Genomic DNA, 19,071 nt, shown 5'->3' with positions numbered 1-19,071 from the left:
AATATGGTAATTCAAATGGGGGACTGAACATGCACAAACCCTTTAATATTGGGGGGAAATGATTTTTTTCAATGAACATTGTTCTGCGCATGCGCAGAACCGAAAAACAAGATGGCAGCCCCATAGGAGAACTGGTTCGGGGATGTGGCAGGCCTGGTTCACTGCTGGTTCCTGTGACCCAGGCCGCCAAGTTACTACCGGTTCGGCCAAACTAGTCCGAAGTGGTAGGAACCCACCTTTGCTGCCCCACCACCAGAAGAATGAAATATTTTGGGAAATACTTTTTTTTTAAAAAAGTAGGATAGAATATTTCCCCTAAATGAGAAATGGGGGTGGGGAATCATAAGGGAGGCAGAAACCAGTCTCAGTCTCCCTGCCCCCAAGCAAAAACTGAGGAGGCCAGCTTTTAGAAATGCAGATTGTAGTCATCCAGAAAGGATATTTCGAAACTCCTTGCAACAACTGACAAAGGCAGAATGGTAGGATTAGAAAGCAGCACCCCACCCAAGATCCAACACAGGTGGAGAGTCATTAGCCACAATAGGAATAGCCCCTTCATTGCATCACCCCCAGGACCAGCCAAACATCAAAGCCGAAGAAACCCAGAAAGATCCATCAACCATTTTGTCAGCTGCACCAGAATCACAAACTCTGGTGGTTCTTGATTCATCATTAAACCATTTTTCCAATCAGCCTCCATGTTGTTTCTTTCTCCCAGCTCAGCGTCTTTCTCCCAGCTTAGAACTGGACCAGGTGGATTTTCCTTCCAACACTTTAGCCCATGAGAACATGTGTTGGTAGGCAATTTCTTAAGAACTGGCCACCTTAAGGGTTGCCACTTTCCTGTCTTGAGAACTACCGTATTTTTGGGAGTATAGGACGCACCATGATTTTGAAGAGGTAAATTAAAAAAAGAAGAAGCTTTTGCACTTTGCAGGCCTCCCAAATCCTCTGCACGCATCGTTTTTTGCAAAAAAAAAAAAGGGGGGGTACATGCAGAGCTTTGGGAGGCTTGTAGAGTGCGCCTGGGGACTGGGGGGGGGGCAAAACCAAGGAAAAACTGTCCGTGTTTTGCTTATTTTTGCCCTCCCCAGCCCCAAGGAGCACTTTGCAGGCCTCCCAAGCCCTCTACACATTCATTTTTGCAAAGGGGTCGGGATTTCGGTAGGCCAAAAATGCTGTATTCAGTGTATAAGACGCACCCAGATTTTCACCCTCTTTTTGGGGGGAAGGTGCGTCTTATACTCCAAAAATACGGTACCTTGAATTCTTCTCTGTTCTCCTTTTGGCTCCAACAACACTTAGTCCTTTTAATCATGCATTGTCTTTATTTATCACGATCTGCTAATCCGTTTTATATCTGCTGTTGCTATGTTTGTTATTTGCAGCTGTCAGTTGATTCTGTCTATTCTTTTCTCAGACAGAGAATGCACCTTGCTGGATTCTCATTTGGTGCTTTCTGCTGCCAAGCACCACCATTGGAAGAAAAATCTATTGTTATCTAGCTCTGGTCTCCATATCTTCCAATGGAAATGCTAAGAGAGCAGTGGGGTTTTTCTTCTCTAGCATTTCCATTGGAAGATATGGAGACCAAAGCTAGAGAAGGCACCTTCTGAAGTTCTCTTTAATCCATCTCCCATTACTCTGTTCCCACCCTCAGCCCTCCTCCCGCTGGCTGAAACTTCTAAAGGAGAACCCAACCTATGTGCCATCCCATATCCTGCTACTAATAGGCACAAGGTTAATGGCTGCATGTTCTGACAGAGGCTTCCCAAGAGCATGAAGTAAACTCCTTGTCCATTTATTAATTTACTGTGAATTCTGCTCATTCACATTCAGCAAAGTCTTTCAATGGAGGATTTACAGTCACAGACTTAATCTGGCTTGGAGAGCTGCCAGGCCGATATCTGCAAAACTCGGCAAGGAGTCTCGGAGAGTCATGAACCAATTAAGTAAATTCATTGTCTCCAGCAAACTCCATTCCCCTTTCGCTCCTCTTTCATTTCCTCTGGGAGGGGCCATTCATCGTCCCAAGTCGACCCTGTTCTTTAGCTGTTCCCTTTGTCTGGCAACTCTGTGCATGCACACACTGGGAACAGGCTCCAGCTGTTCATCTGCCTCACTGATGTCTGACTCTGAAGGCAGCTGATACCTGGCATACAGCTCTGGCCCTTCTCTCTGCCTCCGACACAGAGCCCTCATCAGAGCCTTCCCCAGACTCCAGGACTGGCCCATGTTCCTCCCCAACCTCCTCACTGTCCGAATCTGCTGCCAGCTCTGCTGGATGGCCACCCAAATTCAGTTTGCTGTGACCGTCTTCTACAACCACCCAAAGGGGACAGCAAAGAGGGCTCTTACATCTTGCCACTGTTGGTCTTGTTCCCGCAGCTGAGTTTTTATTTTCTGGAGCTCTTCGTAACGCATCTGCCGGATCGTTTGCAGCTCATCTGCACTGACGTCGTTCAAGGATTTACTCCTGAAGGTAGAGAAAGACTTTTTAGACTTCCAGACCATTTCCTCCTTCAAGAGGCGATTTAGCAATCTGATTAGCAGGACTAAGGGGATCTACAATGAGGCAGGTTTTTAGTGGTGTGTAGGGCGTGTAGGCCATCTCCTACGCATCCTCCTACATAAGTAGCTGCGGTGGCGCAGTGGTTAGAGGGCAGTACTGCAGGCTACTTCTGCTGACCACCGGCTGCCAGCAGTTTGGCAGTTCAGGTCTCACCAGGCTCAAGCTTGACTCACTCTTCCATCGTTCCAAGGTCAGTAAAGTGAGGACCCAGATTGTTGGGGGCAATAGGCTGACTCTGTAGAGAAAACTGTAAAAACACTATGAAGTGGTATATAAGTCTATGTGCTATTGTGATTGCTAGGGTCATGTGGTCAGCCTGGCTGGGCACCCACCAAGCATCTAAAGAGGTCATATGTTCAGATGGTGTACTAGGTTCTAAATATAGGCCTAATAGCACTTAGACTTATATACTGCTTTGCAGTGCTTTACACCTCTCTAAGCAGTTTACAGAGTCAGCCTATTACAGAGGGATGTAAAGAACTGTGAAGCAGTATATAAGTCTAAGTGCTATAGCTATTGCTAAAGAATACATCTGTATCAGATGACCTTCAATTGCTTGTTGCATAATACTGCAGGACCTTGAATTTTCCGCCTCAGCCTGTCTGTTTCTTGTTTTGCTTGATGAACTCTTAAGCAATTCGCTTAAGAATTCATCTGAATTGCCTTATTTCTATAGATGTCTGACTCTGCTATATAAGTCTAAGTGCCATTGCTACTCCTATTGCTATCTCAGAGAATCACAGAATTGTGGATTTGGAAGGAGCCACAAGGATGATCTGCAGGGGTGGCATTCCCTTCCCTTCCCTACCGGTTCGTAAATGTGAGCACACGCATGCTCTCGCTTCGCTCACAGGTGCCACCTCTGCGCATGCGCTCAGCCTTCCGCACATGTGCTTTTGGCGAAAAAAGGGCCTAAATGGGATGCCATAGAGCTGGGGGCAGATGGGCGAGGCCAGCCGTGATTTCTGCAACCGGTTCAGGCAAACCGATCCGAACCGGTAGAATACCACCACCTCTGATGATCTGATCCAGCCCTCTACAAGGGGGAGCGAAGCCAATTAAGAGAGGTGATTCACCAGCTTCTTCTTTAAAAAAAGCCTCCAGAGATGGAGAAGCCACATCTGTTACACTGTGATGAAACAGATGTTACCATCAGATTTTGCTTTCTTATATTTAAAACGAAATACAGGTTGCTGAAACGAACCCTTCCTGACCATCTTCCGAGGGTTATCCTTTTATAGAACACTTTATGAATTTTAATGAAAGGGAATAAAGATGAAGATGGCCATTCCCACAATCCTTTTCAGGGTTCTGTGCTCGTTATTTAGAAGGCCTCTCTCTCTCCCTCTCTCCCAAATCTGAAACTCAAGACACTCTGAAAGTTGCTACACTGAATATCAAAGCAAATTTGGTCACGCCCAGCGTCTCCTTCCCACTTCATGGTCAGGATTCTCTTGGCACGCAGGAGGCAGGGGGGAAAGATTCTGAAGTCATGTATTTCCTGTAGCCTTAAAATATGCCAAGCAAAAAAAGACGGCAGGACCGTACTACAAAAACTAAACACCGCCTTTGCATTTGATCTTGGATGGATGAAGAATTACAGAGCAAGCTGCTTCTCGCTTCCTGCTCTGGCTTCTCTCCATAATCCCACCACTCTCCACTAAAGATTTTGAAGTCATCATCATCATCATCATCTTTAATGACCCCATAATCCCCTTGCGGGGTGGAGTCTGGGCAACCGAATGGAACTAGCCGAGTGTTTTAATGGCTGGATGCCCTTCTTGTTGCCAATGCGGAGTTTTGTTCAGTAGATATATTCTCATTGTGCCCATAGAGAGAAATATCTGTCTCTACCCGTGATCGAACTCCTGATTGTGAGGCAAGAGCTCCACCTCTAGGCCACCGCACCACTCCATTCTTTTTTGACGTCACAATGCAGGGAGCTAAAGGTGAAAGTCTGTGAAACAATGGAGGTCCCAAATCTAAATCGTCTTGAGCTTGTCCATTATGTGAGGGGGATATTTGCACTACTACAATCCCCTAAAGTGAACCATGAAGCTGTGTGGCTCCTCCATTGAACAAAGGAGGTAGGCATGGATGGGCAAGAATGAAACAAATCCCATATTTTAAAGAATAAACACGGCACGGCTTGAGCATAATACCACGTGAAGTTGTGTTTTATCAATTAATGGCTTCATCCTATAGCTTCATCCTATCGCTATTATGGCTTACTTAGCCATTATGGCTTATTTAACAAGCCATGCACAAGCCCATCTGCTGTGCTCTGAATGCTTCCCCCAGATGGGAGATCCCTTCCGAATCCCGAAAACAAGCAAAAAAGAAGTTTTTCTGAGACTAGTCTTTCTTCATCTCCCAAGAAAATTCTGTTAAATGAGACAGCCTGATTGTATACGTGGAGAAAGAAAAACCCAGGAAGATTATAAATCTAATATAGTTATTTTATATTTGTTTTGGAAGGGGAAGAGGGGGAGGAGGGGGAGGAGGAGGAGGAGGAGGAGGAGGAGGAGGAGGAGGAGGAGGAGGAGGAGGAGGAGGAGGAGAAGAAGAAGAAGAAGAAGAAGAAGAAGAAGAAGAAGAAGAAGAAGAAGAGTAACATATACAAAACTCATAACTTTGTAATTAATAACAAAGATCTAAGCATCAGAGTCAAGAGTTATATGTCCCCTCGCAGTGACACCTTGCTGATTTTGGCAGCTGATAACCTGTGAAGAGGATGGAGTTAATCTCTAGATTGATTGCAGATCTGGTCCTCTTCCAAATCCTGCTGCCCCCTCCCCCCCCCAAACTCCTCTGCTAGAGAAGACTTCAAAGAAGTGATGAAAGACTCATGCATCTTCACCCAGTCCTCGCATGCCCCTCCCCAAACCCAAGGCAGCCCCCATGCCCATCAGCAGTAACAGCATCAGCCAAAGCAACTCTCAGAAGCTCAGCCTGGACCAGAATTTCCTGGCTTATTATTCTTTCTTTCTTTCTTTCTTTTTCTTTCTTTTCTTTCTTTCTTTCTTTCTTTTTCTTTCTTTCTCACTTTCACTTTTTCTTTCTTCCTCCTTCCTTTCTTTCTCTCTCCTTCTCTCTTTTCCCTCCCTTCCTTTCTCTCTCTCTCTCTTTCTCTTTTTTCAGGATTGTCTATCTTTTATTCATCCATCATCTCTCTCTTTCTCTTAGCCATCCATCATTCATCCATTAATCTATTCATTTATCTACAGTATGTAGCTAGTGTCTGTCTGTTCTATCTATCTATCTATCTATCTGTCTATCTGTATGTCTGTCTGTCTGTCTGTCTACCTGCCTGCCTACCTACCTGTATCTACTGTACCTACGGTATCTATCTATGATATCTGTCTTGTCTGTCTGTCTGTCCTGTCCTATCTATCCATCTATCTATCCATCCATCCATCCATCCACCCACCCACCCACCCACCCACCCACCCACCTAACCTACCTACCTACCTACCTACCTACCTACCTACCTACCGTATCTTTGTTATCTGTCTATCTATCTGTCCGTCTGTCTGAAAATTTCCTTCTCCTATTGATTCTTGCCTCTATATTTTAAATCGGAAACATATTTTGCAAGAAAATGCTTTGCATGTGTGTGCATGTGTGTGTGTGTATATATATATATACAACAAGGGTGTGGCTAGCTGATGAGAGCTAAATAGCTTGAAATAGATCTATACTAGTCTCCCTTTATTTATTTATCAGCATAAATATAACAAATATATATATATATATATGTGTGTGTGTGTGTGTGTGTGTATGTATATGTATGTATGTATGTGTATGTATGTATATATATATATATATATATATGTATGTATGTATGTGTATGTATATATATATATATATATATATATATATGTATGTATGTGTGTGTGTGTATATATGTGTATATATATATATATATATGTATGTGTATGTGTGTATGTATGTATGTATGTATGTGTGTGTGTGTGTGTATAAATATATATATATACTTAAAGTCACAACCCTTGGTATGCCCAAATATGGGAGGAAGGTCACACTTCCACTCTCTGTCTTCGGCTCGTCACAAGAGACCATCCAGACAGAAACCCAATATTTTTTACTGTTGCCTTTTTGTTACATTTGTTATATTTATGCTGATAAATAAATATTTATAATTATAATTATTATAATTATTTATTTATCAGCATAAATATTATATATATATATATATATATATATATATATATATATATATATATATATATATATATATATATATATATATATATATATATATATATATATATATATATATATATATATATATATATATATATATATATATATATATATATATATATATATATTCATTTCTGCTTCCCTGTTAACAAAGGGAACATTCTTTAAGCTGCATGACACTGTGGATAGCTGTGGACACCATCTACTTCGGTGCCTTTGCAATTCGCCACTGCATCTGCTTGGCCCAGGAAAGCATTTGAGGCATTCGAGGCCCGAAGAACCGGTGCTACAGAGGTGCCTAACGTGTTCTGAGTTTGAAACAGGCCCATCTTGGACTCTAGCATGCTCTTAGGCGCCAGATTTCCATCCAGGGTTCAGGAGAGAACAGGCCATTTAATTTCATGCTGAGAAAACGGTTCTTGGCTTCTTTTCTTTTAAACCCCTCCAAGTTTTGAAAGGGTGGTGTGGGAGAGCCAGTTTGGCACATGTTCACTGACCGAGAATAATTTTGAACCTAGGTAAGAGGCACTGTTTTTATTCTCTCTAAATTCTTTACTAGAACTGAGAAGAAAGAGCAGGAATTAAGAGTCCAGGGATGGCAACATAAAGTTGTCCCTCCCATAGGTTGCGATTTCCTTTTTTAAACGATTGCCAAATGTAAGAAGTATGGTGTGTGCATGGATTAGAAAGCAATAATGACCCCAAGAAATACAGATTTGGGGTTTTATTGTGTGGCTTCTAAGTTGTTCTGAGAGGCATCCAGTACTGTAGCTTCTGCTGTTGTTGAGGTACCAAGAAATATTATTTTGGGTGGCCTACATTGCTGGCTATGTGGATATAAGGTAAAGGTACCCTTCGCACATACGTGCTAGTTGTTCCCAACTCTAGGGGGGCAGTGCTCATCTCCGTTTCAAAGCCGAAGAACCAGTACTGTCCGAAGACGTCTCCGTGATCATGTCCCCAACATGACTAAATGGCGAAGGTGCACGGAATGCTGTTACCTTCCCGCCAAAGGTGGTTCCTATTTTTCTACTTGCATTTTTATGTGTTTTCGAACTGCTAGGTTGGCAGAAGCTGGGACAAGTCACGGGAGCTCACTCCGTTACGCGGTGCTAGGGATTCGTACCGCCGAACTGCCGACCTTTCTGATCGACAAGCTCAGTGTCTTAGCCACTGAACCGCCGCGTCTCTATCTTACATGTGGGTGTAAGATCTCTTTAAAAGTTTTTTTTTTCAATCCATGTTCTACTATTTCCTTTATCTGGTCTGTGTGGGCTCTGATGCTACTTTTTCTGCGGCCCCCTCAAACATTTTGGGGATTCTTCTACGGAATGTGGCAGGTTTTGGCTTTCCGTTGGAACATTTGTTTGTTTATTAAACTGTTCAACCAGCCATCTTCCTCACAGAGACGTACAATTTAATCAGTGGTGGGATTCAATTTTTTTTTTACTACTGGTTCTTTGCGTGTGGCTTGGTGGGCGTGGCTTGGTGGGCATGGGAGGGGAAGGAGACTGTAAAATCCCCATTTCCTCCCAATCAGCTGGGACTCAGGAGGCAGAGAACAGATGGGGGCGGGGCCAGTCAGAGGTGGTATTTAGCGGTTCTCTGAACTACTCAAAATTTCCACTACTGGTTCTCCAGAACTGGTCAGAACCTGCTGAATTTCACCTCTGACTTTAATCCATACAGTAAAACGTCAAAAAACCAAATAGTTTAAGATTTAGAAGAATGCTGGGAGTGCGGCTGTTTCAGAGACTTGGGATAAAAATGCTGCATGCAATTGGACATCTCCCCGACTTACAGACAACATCAGCACGATGGCTTGTGACAACTGGCTTACACAGCAACAGCTATACTTTCATTTTTGCCCATGACATATTTTGAGTCTTTAGCCAAAGAGGAGCAGAGTTGCCAACCTTCACCACAACCGGGGCTGTATTTGCAAAGCTATGCCTACAGCTCACCTCCCTCCACCCCAGCTTCCAAGGGAGCCTCTTGTGGGTCTCCAGAAGTAGCAGCAGCAGCCCCTGGGGAGAGGTCCCAAAGATGCTTCTGAGGGGGCTTTGCAAGCCAGTTGAGCACACCAAAGCACATGCATCCATGGCGTCAAGCGGAGTTACAAGGGGTTCGGCGGGAGGATTAGGGGGCGTTCACAGACTGCCATGCTTCGGTCATTCCACTTACCCATGTTCCTCAGAAATCTTTTGCAACAGCCTGAAGGAAATCAGAAAACCGACAAAGTTCATACGTTCCGTTCCACCGGCATTGCCACCTTGTAATGATGCCCCCACAGGTTCATTGCCCACCTGATCAGCTAAAGCAGCGACCGACTCTGAAAAAGCGTATGAGGTCCCTGCGACTAACTCAACATTTTCACATTTTAAAGCACCGTTTTAACTTTTAAACGTGAACCTAAACACAAGGGGTCACTTTTCTGCCAATACCTCCCCACTGTTTTGATATGGACCATGCAGATGTACAAGGTGTTCACTTATGGGAATGCCAACGGTTGCATCACAATGGTACACAGAACATTTTTGCTACCGTATTTCAACAAATATTCAGAGAGATCAAACGCTTCACGCACAGGGGGAAAACAAGCAGCTGCAGCTACCTTAGATTTGATAGATTTTTAGAATATAGGTCAGTGTTTCTCAACCTTGGAGACTTGAAGTCCTGTGGACTTCAACTCCCAGAATTCCCCAGCCAGCTGTGCTGGCTGGGGGATTCTGGGAGTTGAAGTCCACAGGATTTCAAGTCTCCAAGGTTGAGAAACATTGATATAGGTAGTCCTCGATAGGGCCAACATTTCTAAGCAAACCGGTTGTTAAGTGAGTTTTTGCCCCATTTTACGAACTTCTTTCCCACTGTTGCGGGGGGGGGGGGGAAGCAAATCACTGCAGTTGTTAAGTGAACCACACAGTCGTTATGCGAAGCTGGCTTCCTCCATGGACTCTGTTTAGCAAAAAGCCAGCTGGGAAGGTTACATAGGGCGACCCCCATGAACACAAGACAGCACAACTTTCATAAATACATGCCACTGGTCAAGCACCCAAATTTCGGTCAAACAACCATGGAAAGGCGACAACGGGTTGTAAGTGTGCAAACTGGCTGTAGGTCACTTTTTAAAGAGCCGTCGTAATTTGGAACGGTCGCTTAAACCAATGGCTGTAAGTCAAGGACTACCTACTAATTTCAGAACTGCTGAAAGACCACGTGAATTCAGTGCCGGTCCCCTTGCCCAGTTGGCCGTTTCCAGCAGAGAAGTCGATACATGGATGGAGTGATCGAGCGTTTATTCTGACAGATGCCTTAAATCAAATATTTGAATTTATGAAAACGACCAGCTGGCAGATGCTTATTTTCCAATGAAACATGCACAATGAGGTCCAATTGGAATGACGCGGTGAGCAAAAGACACGGAACGCTTAAAGAAGAACTCGTGACTGGCGCAAGGAGAATGGAATGGGTGAGGTCATTGTAAGACGAGAAGGACTTTACCAGATGGACATCAGAAACCCCATTAAGGTTGATCAAGGGCTGTCTCTTCAGGGCGAGTGGTGGGGGCCAATAATTGGCACCTGAGGCTCTCTAGAATCCAAACTTCTTCTGAAAAGGTTGGAAAAATCCTCCCACAGGAGGGGGGTGAGATCAAAAACAAAAATCAGTGGAAACCTGCCTGCCTGCCTTTCTCCCCTCCCTCGAGAATCAACAAACACGTCAACTTATTTGGAACTGGGCATATTTTCTGAGCAACGAGGAAACAATTCTGGACAATTCAGAGAATAACAAGGCTTGAGGGGGGAGGGAGTGTGTGTGTTATAGAAACTATTTTTTAAAAAGGCGAATATTAAGCCGGTGTAGTTGCCAGGGGCACACATTTTGAAAGGATTTAATAGACATTAAGGTAAAGGTTCCCTTTGCACACATATGTGCTAGTCATTCCCGACTCTAGGGGGTGGTGCTCATCTCCGTTTCAAAGCCAAAGAGCCAGCGCTGTCCGAAGACGTCTCGGTGGTCATGTGGCCGGCATGACTAAACACCGAAGGCGCATGGAACGCTGTTACCTTCCCACCAAAGGTGGTTCCTATTTTTCTACTTGCATTTTTTATGTGCTTTCGAACTGCTAGGTTGGCAGAAGCTGGGACAAGTAACGGGAGCTCACTCTGTGATGTGGCGCTAGGGATTCGTAATCGCCAACCTTTCTGATTGACAAGCTCCAGCATCTTAGTCACTGAGCCACCGTGTCCACAAGACATTAATTAAAGCATAGTCAAACCAGATTGTCAAAATATAGATTCTACTTGAAGATCTAATTAAAGGAGTTACAGGTTGCACAGCAACACACGAAGCCCTTTGTGGGGAAAATAAAATTGGAAAAGGAGTCTATGAATCTTCCTTTTGTCTTATCTGCATTAATGGTTTTTAATATTATACGGAAGAGCTTTAGATTCACATAAGAACTTTTAGAGAAAAAGTCTGACAGTGATTATGGCTTATGTTTATTCAACTACAGACTTCAAATATACATCCTTTTTTTAGCGTCATTGCACACTAAGAGATACCCAGCTTCTTGTTAACAATAGAAACCAGTATTCTTAACCAGTACAATAAACACAATCTTGGAATACAATAAACACAATCATCTTCTTTTAACAAACCCATAATCCCTTGTGGGGTGGAGTCTGGCCAACTGAATGGAGCTAGCAGAGGGTTTACTGGCCGGATGCTCTACCTGTCGCCAGTGCAGAGTTTTGTTCAGCAGATATATTCTCATTGTGCCCAGAGAGAGAAATATCTGCCTCGACCTAGGATTGAACTCCAACCTCCTGGACTGTGAGGCGAGAGCTCCGCCTCTAGGCCACCACACCACTCCAAAACAACAAACACAATCTACAAATAGATCTGTCACTTCTGATGGATGGATTGCGAGCAGTTGATGAGCAACAACAGAACTTATGGAGATAAGACATGAACATTGAGCTTAAACGCCACACCAAGTCATGCTTTGTTGAAAAACAAACACCACGGTTCGCTTCCAAGCACTATTTCCAAATATTCAGATACAAGCAAGATCCATGCATGGCGGTGAGCTGACCTTTCAACCATTTGCCGTTTCTTATGCCTGGTTTTGCTGGCCTCTCGGATGGCTTCCCATTTTTCCATATCTTTCTTGCTACATGCTCCTGGGCAGAAGCTCTTGGATTGCACACCACCTCCTAGGCTGAGCAGCTCCATTTTCCGAGTCAACATATCATCCTTCTTTTGCCTTGAAGAAGGAGATAAGACTTTTCCCCTCCGCTCACACTCACTCTTCAGGGTGGACTTCTCCAGCAAGCATAGAAATTTGGCCTGAATTTCGGGGGGCAGAGTCCAAGGATCTGGGAAAAGAGCAGGCTGGTATTTGTCGGGCCCCCCAGATAAAGGCACTTCTTTCTTTTGCAGTTGAGCTTTGCGAACGGTGAGGTCATCTTTTTCTAAATTTGGAATTATTTCGTCTTCCCCATCTCTGGGCTGGAGAACAATTTCTCCTTCGACACGAGGCCTTTGTTGACAAGACCTCCTGAAATACTCAAAATCTTGGAGAACGACTGGATTCGCGTGGGAGGCGCCAGTCTTACGGACAAACAAATCGTCGTTTTCCAGATCTGGATAAAAGTCTCTAAGCTCATGGATTCTTTGGTCATAGCCTGGCCTAAGGTAATTATATTTTCTGCATGTTATGAGACGAGGCCCTGACGATGGGTCAGCTTTGGTTCTATGATCAGAATTCAGACAGTCCTCGGAATACTTTTGCAGGGCTCGAAGAAATAAAAACTGGCTGAGATATAAAAGATACACATAGACACGTTAGATTTGCAGTATGGTGTCGGTCACGGAGACCACAACCTTAGCGAAGGTTAGGACCCTCGGCAAATTTATCGGCTCTGGGCTCTTTCATTTCGGCACGCAAGTGAAGGAATTCTTCCCACAAACAAAAATAATCTGTCCACACATCAGAAACAGATGCAGGAAAGAGAGAGAGAGAGGAAAAAAACGATCACAATGTTTTCTCCTCTCCTTTAACTATCATAGCTGGAGGTTTTCAAAAATGTTTGTTAAGGAACATCTCATCCAAAGAGGCCTTCAGCTGCTGAAGTGATACAACCCAGAGAGGTTTACACAATAAACAAGCACTCAACTAAAAGGAAGACCAAAAGATGCAGACACTCTTCAAAAGGTGCATAAACATACAAGGAAGCAAGGTTAAATGGGATGCTCTGTTCTTTAAAAAAAAAAAAGGACGAGACGTCTAACAACAGCAAAGCAGGCCAGCCATTATAAAGGACACGGGAGTGGCAACCGGAAGACACACAACAATCCAGATCACGTTGGTAGCATCAATTCCGAATGCTCGGGTATAGAGATCGCATTAGAAAGACAGCTTTGCGTATTTCACGTCCCCGTTTAAGCAAGCCACAAAATGCCTTCACTTATCAGCTAGTCGGGCTCATGCAAAGGTAGGAACCTTGGCAGCTCAGAGGCAGGGCCACGCATCTCGCCTGCAGCAATTCCAGCTGTTGGCTTAACGGGTTGAGAGTCTTCTTGGCATCTGATGATGCCCAAGCTGTCCGCGATGCTATGGCCAGGCTGGACTCTTGCATCTTCGTCTTCGGCATCTCCCATGCTACTGTATAGGATCCCACATCGGGAGAAGGAGAAAAGGCAGGGAAATAAGTCCCATCACAAAAACTAGGCGCAGCAATCCATTTCATCAAACGACAACAGTGCACACAGAAACCATAGGCAAAGACGAACGGATAAACTATTCACTGTGATCGCCCCAGGCAGCAATGGACTCCCCCTCTGTGCATTGACTCCAACGAGTTCAAATGCGGTATTCTAGAAATTGGGCTGGATGCAGAAAGAACATGCAAGATGACAAACCTGAATCCTTGAATTTCCTTATACCACTGTTTGGAAAAAGATATCCTTTGTGCTTTTTTCCAGTGTAACTCTTCACCCGGAGCCCAAGACTTAGGGAGAAATTTATGAGAGGAGACTTTTACAGCTGATACAGCAGCACTTATTTTGCGAGCGTAAAGGTCATCGGTTTCGATGTCTGGGATTCCCGTGTTTTTTTCCTCCTCCTCCTCTTCCTCCTCCTCCAAATAGTTGGAGAAGTCTGAAAGAATGTAAGTTGCTGACTTGCGTTCCATCCCGGGCCCCAAAATTCTTCTGTGGTTGTTGCACAAAACATCCGTCGAAGTTGGAATTTTCAAATGCAAACAGAAAAAAATTAGCTATTGAGTACAGAAGACCGTATGGTTCTTTGGCTTAGAATTACTGACTTGTGAATCAAATTAAATAAATTATCGATGCCAACCCATTGTACCAATCAGGTACAGAAATGTTGAATACCTTCTAAGAGAACAAAATTATGGGAATCATTATTAAAAAAACAAGGATGGAAGATAGGTCTTAAAGAGACATTCTTTACAGCATGCTTTTCAGGAACAGATTATTCTAGAATGCTGGAGCTGATAAATGGGTCAACTGGACAATGATCCCCAAATCCTTTCTAAGGTAAAGGTTCCCTTCGCACATATGTGCTAGTCGTTCCTGACTCTAGGGGGTGGTGCTCGTCTCCATTTCAAAACTGAAGAGCTAGCGCTGTCCGAAGACGTCTCCGTGGTGACGTGGCCGGCATGACTAAATGCCGAAGGTGCACTGAATGCTGTTACCTTCCCACCAAAGGTGGTTCCTATTTTTTCTACTTGCATTTTTACATGCTTTCAAACTGCTAAGTTGGCAGAAGCTGGGAGAAGTAACGGGAGCTCACTCCGTTATGCGGCGCTAGGGATTCGAACTGCTGAACTGCCAACCTTTCTGGTTGACAAGCTCAGCATCTTAGCCACTGAGTTACCTCATCTCTTTCTAATTCTTTCTAATGGTTACCAAAAGGGGAGCAGAAACTTTTTTTTTTTTACCAAGGACCAATATTTTGGCAAGTCTTCTACAAACACCTGAAGCATTCACACTTTCCTTTCCCAAGAGATGTTACCATCAGGCCAAAAGATCATCAGTGGTCATGCAATGCCACTATCACCTAGTTGGATTCTCTGCAGAAATCAGCCCAAATAGTAGTTGAAGAATACAGGCAAAAGAAAAGCACTGATGATGTTAACTACCTTGGGTAATGAAACATCTTCAACAAAGCAACCAAGCTCAGCGAACATCTCAATGAAAGCAACAGAATATCATTGATATCCATGGCTTAAACTAGAATCCTGTGACATGCAAAACCATAGCAGACAAAGACTTGCAATCTTTGGAAAAAGCGGGTCGAAAAAAGCCTCGAAAACGGGCCAAAAAAAAAAGGCTTGAAAAGGGCCGAAAAAAGCCATAAAAACAGCCTGAAAAAAGCCATGAAAACAGGTTGAAAAAAGCCTCAAAAATGGGTAGAAAAAAGACTGGAAAGGGACCAAAAAAGGAACCCAAAAAGGGCTGAAAATGCGGCGCGCAGGAGCCAAAACCCTTTTTTTTGTTTTTCTCTTCCAAATTTAGGTGCGTCTTATAGTCAGGTGCGTCTTATAATCCGAAAAATACAGTATCTGTTCTGACCCAGCTCCCAAACACGACAAACCCTCTGTAGTTAAACAAAGGTTCCCTTTATTAGAAGCGCCAACAGCTCTGGCAAAAATCTCTCTCTCCCACACACAGCAGGCTAACAAGTCTGTCTAGCAGGGAGATGAATAGTTGCCTGCCACACCTATTCATCTCTGCCCCCTGCCTTTTATCCCCAGAGCTAGGGTGGGGCTTCACTAGCAGTGGTGACACTTCTGTCCTAAGGATCGGCCCATGGATTTCCACTGCTCTCCTCTCCTCTGCCTTTTGCACATCCGCATGTCAGGCACTGGAGCCAACTAATCCTCCTTTTCCTCATCAGCCACCTCCAGACCTGGGGGCTGTTGACTCTCCATCTGAGGGCTGATGGACGGCCCAGGCTCTGCCTCTGTCTCTCTCTCAGCTTCATTCCCTCTTCCCCCTCGGAGCTCTTAGGTTGCCTTGATGCTGGCCCCGACTCCCACGCCTCCTTCTCATCTGACTTGGTTGCTGGAAGGGCAGGCGGCCAAAAGGCCACAACAGTATCTTTCCCTTCTCCTCCCCTATTGGGTCTCTAATTTTCCCAGTTTATTTTGGTTTAGCAAAGTGTTCCCATCTGCAACAAGATCGGTCACAATTTGTCCTCAAGGTTTAAATTAAGCCCTTGCCGTTCACAAAGAATGAAATGCTAAATCAGGGAGGTCAAACTTGCATCGTCATGTGACCTCACGTGACTTCCCCCCTACGCTAACTTGGGGGTGGGCGTGGCCAGTGCATGACGCATCTGGCCCGCGAGTTTGGCACCTCTGCTAAACTACCACTAAGGGAATCCGCAGGAAAAGAAAATAGCATCAGGAAAGAAATGTGGTGCATTGAGATCGTACCGGCATCAATTTGTCCAGAATGCAGCCGCGCGAGCGATTGTGGGTGTACCTCGATACACCCACGTTACACCTATCCTCCGCGAGCTGCACTGGCTTCCGATTGGTCTCCGGATACGCTTCAAGGTGCTAGTTATTACTTATAAAGCCCTTCATGGTATCGGACCTGGGTACTTGAGAGACCGCCTGCTGCCAATTACCTCCCAAAGACCCATTAGATCGCACAGGGTCGGCCTCCTCCGGGTTCCATCCACCAGCCAATGCCATCTGGCTACGACCCAGGGGAGGGCCTTCTCTGTTGCAGCTCTGTCCCTTTGGAACGAACTCCCCGCGGAGATTCGGACCCTCACCTCTCTCCTGGCTTTCCGAAAAGCCGTTAAGACCTGGCTGTGTCGGCAGGCCTGGGGTTGATGAGCTCCCTTCCCCTCTGGACAGGTGTGGTTGTTGGTTATTTTAAATGTCTATTTTGTATTTGCATGTTCCCCTTCCCGTTGGAGTTGTTCGTCGCCCTGAGTCCCTTTTAGGGAATAGGGCGGCATATAAATAAAATAAAACTAAACTAAACTAAATTTCTCAGCCTTTGCTGTAATCAGATCATTTGAGATGTTTGAGCTTGACAAGAATACCTCGAAAAATTTCCATCCGGTTCAGTAAAGACAGGACTCGCCCAGCTTCTTCTGTTATCCTCGTTCTTCTCGATCCTCTTCTTTCTTAAGGGCGCTGGCATGTAAGTTGGTGCCTTGGTTTTGCTGGGCAGGAAGCGGTTGAATTCTGCAGCCGGCTTGGGTTCAATTAAGGCAACTCGGCGATAGGACATGTCGTCTTTCCCGGGGTCATGCATTCTGGCGCGGGTTTCAGAATCGGTGTCACTCTCAAAATCTTTTACATATATATAAGAAAGGAGAAAGCTGCTGTTAAAACTTGAGAACTGGAAACATCTGTGGAGATTCTCAGTCATCCAGGTCATGGTTGTTCCCAAAGGTGCTTTTTTCAAGAGGAAACTGGACTTTCTGGGTTTTGTTTTTTTTTAAGGACATTTTGTTTCTCATTCAAGAAGCTTCTTCTGCTCTCACCTTCTATTCCCTACCATCCAATCAGAGCTGAAGAAGCTTCTTAGATGAGAAGCAAAATGTCTTCAAAGAAAAACCAGAAAGTTCAGTTGTCTCTTGAAAAAGCAGCTTTTTGGGGATAAGAATTAGGAACCCACAAGGTGAAAATAAAATACTCACTGGTTCATTGCTTTCTGTTGGAAACCAACAGCTAAAGGTTATGTGGCCGGCATGGCTAAATGCTGGTAAACAGTGTGTGTGTGTGTGTGTGTGTGTGTGCGCGCGTGCATGTGTGTACACACCAACACACACACACACACGAATACATACATACATGCACCAGGATATATATACCCTGTTTCCTCGAAAATAAGACCTCCCCGGATAATAAGCCCAATTGGGCTTTTGAGCGTATGCACTAAAATAAGCCCTCCACTGAAAATACACAGCAGCAGCCATGAGGTGACCATGCTTGCTGCCTCCTGCACTTCATAAATAATAAGACCTCCCTGAAAAGAAGGCCAACTGCTTATTTCGGGGATCAAAAGAAAATAACGTGCTAGTTGTCACCTACAAAGCCCTTCATGGTATTGGATCTGGGTACTTGAGAGACCGCCTACTGCCAATTACCTCCACTAGGCCAATAAGATCCCATAGATTAGGCCTCCTCCGAATCCCATCAGCTGGCCAATGTCGACTGGCAATTACCCGGAGGAGAGCCTTCTCGGTGGCTGCTCCGACCCTCTGGAACGAACTCCCCGTGGAGATTCGTACCCTCACCACCCTCCAGACCTTCCGCGTAGCCCTTAAAACCTGGCTGTCCCGACAGGCCTGGGGCTAAAGACTTCAACCCCACTCGAATAGTATGACTGTTGCGCTTTTTAACGATGTATTGTCTTCATGTTTGTAACTTGTTTGTCCTTCCCTCCCCTTGAATTGTGAGCCGCCCTGAGTCCCCTCAGGGAAAAGGGTGGCATACAAATAATCTAATCTAATCTAATCTAATCTAATCTAATAACATCCTGTGTTATTTTGGGGGAAACACAGTGTGTGTGTGTGTGTGTGTGTGTGTGTGTGTGTGTGTGTGTGTGTGTGTATCTGTATGTATCTGTATCTGTATCTCTCTATCATCCATCCATCCATCCATCCATCCATCCATCCATCCATCCATCCATCCATCCATCTATCTACTCTAACACTGAACTAGAACCGAATTTTTTAAATCAATACTTTCAAAGAAAAACCAGAAAGTTCAGTTGTAAAATCAAGGGATTTTGATGGAAAGTAAAGTTGGGTTTGGAAAGGACTGAAAAAAACTCTCCCACAGAGTGAGTGAGTGAGTGAGTGAGTGAGTGTGAAAAGGAAATTAGCTGGAGTGGAACTGAAGCATTGGAATTTTGATGTAAGTATTTTTAGAGTTCTGAATGATGAAATATATTAAGTAAAGCTGAAACGAATGCTATAATTTTTACGTCCAAGTAAAGGAACGAAGAGTTCTAAATAGTGTGAGAAGAATCACAGGGTGATAAGGCTGCAGGCGTAAAGGAAAAAAAAAGAACTTCAAACAGGGGGTGTTTGTAAAGGGGTTGTAAGGCTTTTTTAGCATGTGCATCCACAGTAGGGTATTTTTTTTTTAAATGATGTTTTAATTCTCTTGTATTTTTATTGCATTCATTACTGTATATCTAATGCAATGCTTTAATGTATGCGTTACCAATTATTTTAAGCCACTGTTAGAAGCTAACAGCTTGAAGTT

At 44.4% G+C, this 19,071-nt stretch overlaps 1 protein-coding gene across 2 annotated transcripts in view; it reads right to left on the bottom strand.

Moving 5' to 3' along the window:
• The window catches only part of LMO7 (LIM domain 7), a 194,169-nt gene that overhangs the window by 46,564 nt on the left and 128,534 nt on the right, over window positions 1–19,071 (bottom strand). For both annotated transcript variants that reach the window (XM_087726758.1, XM_087726757.1), the window contains exons 8-13: window positions 16,893–17,145; window positions 13,727–14,017; window positions 13,308–13,469; window positions 11,898–12,620; window positions 8,984–9,013; window positions 2,359–2,476 (exon numbers count right to left, since the gene is read on the bottom strand). In XM_087726758.1, coding sequence (XP_087582884.1) covers window positions 2,359–2,476; window positions 8,984–9,013; window positions 11,898–12,620; window positions 13,308–13,469; window positions 13,727–14,017; window positions 16,893–17,145 — 1,577 coding nt within the window. The remainder of the gene's footprint in view (window positions 1–2,358; window positions 2,477–8,983; window positions 9,014–11,897; window positions 12,621–13,307; window positions 13,470–13,726; window positions 14,018–16,892; window positions 17,146–19,071) is intronic.

The sequence above is a fragment of the Thamnophis sirtalis genome, unplaced genomic scaffold (assembly GCF_051295495.1).
Source record: "Thamnophis sirtalis isolate CommonGarterSnake01/CBP01778 unplaced genomic scaffold, rThaSir2_p1.2 scaffold_12, whole genome shotgun sequence".
In the NCBI taxonomy this organism is placed as follows: domain Eukaryota; kingdom Metazoa; phylum Chordata; class Lepidosauria; order Squamata; family Natricidae; genus Thamnophis; species Thamnophis sirtalis.
The sequence above is the reverse complement of the archived record's forward strand: the minus strand, read 5'-3'. Positions and strand labels throughout refer to the sequence as shown.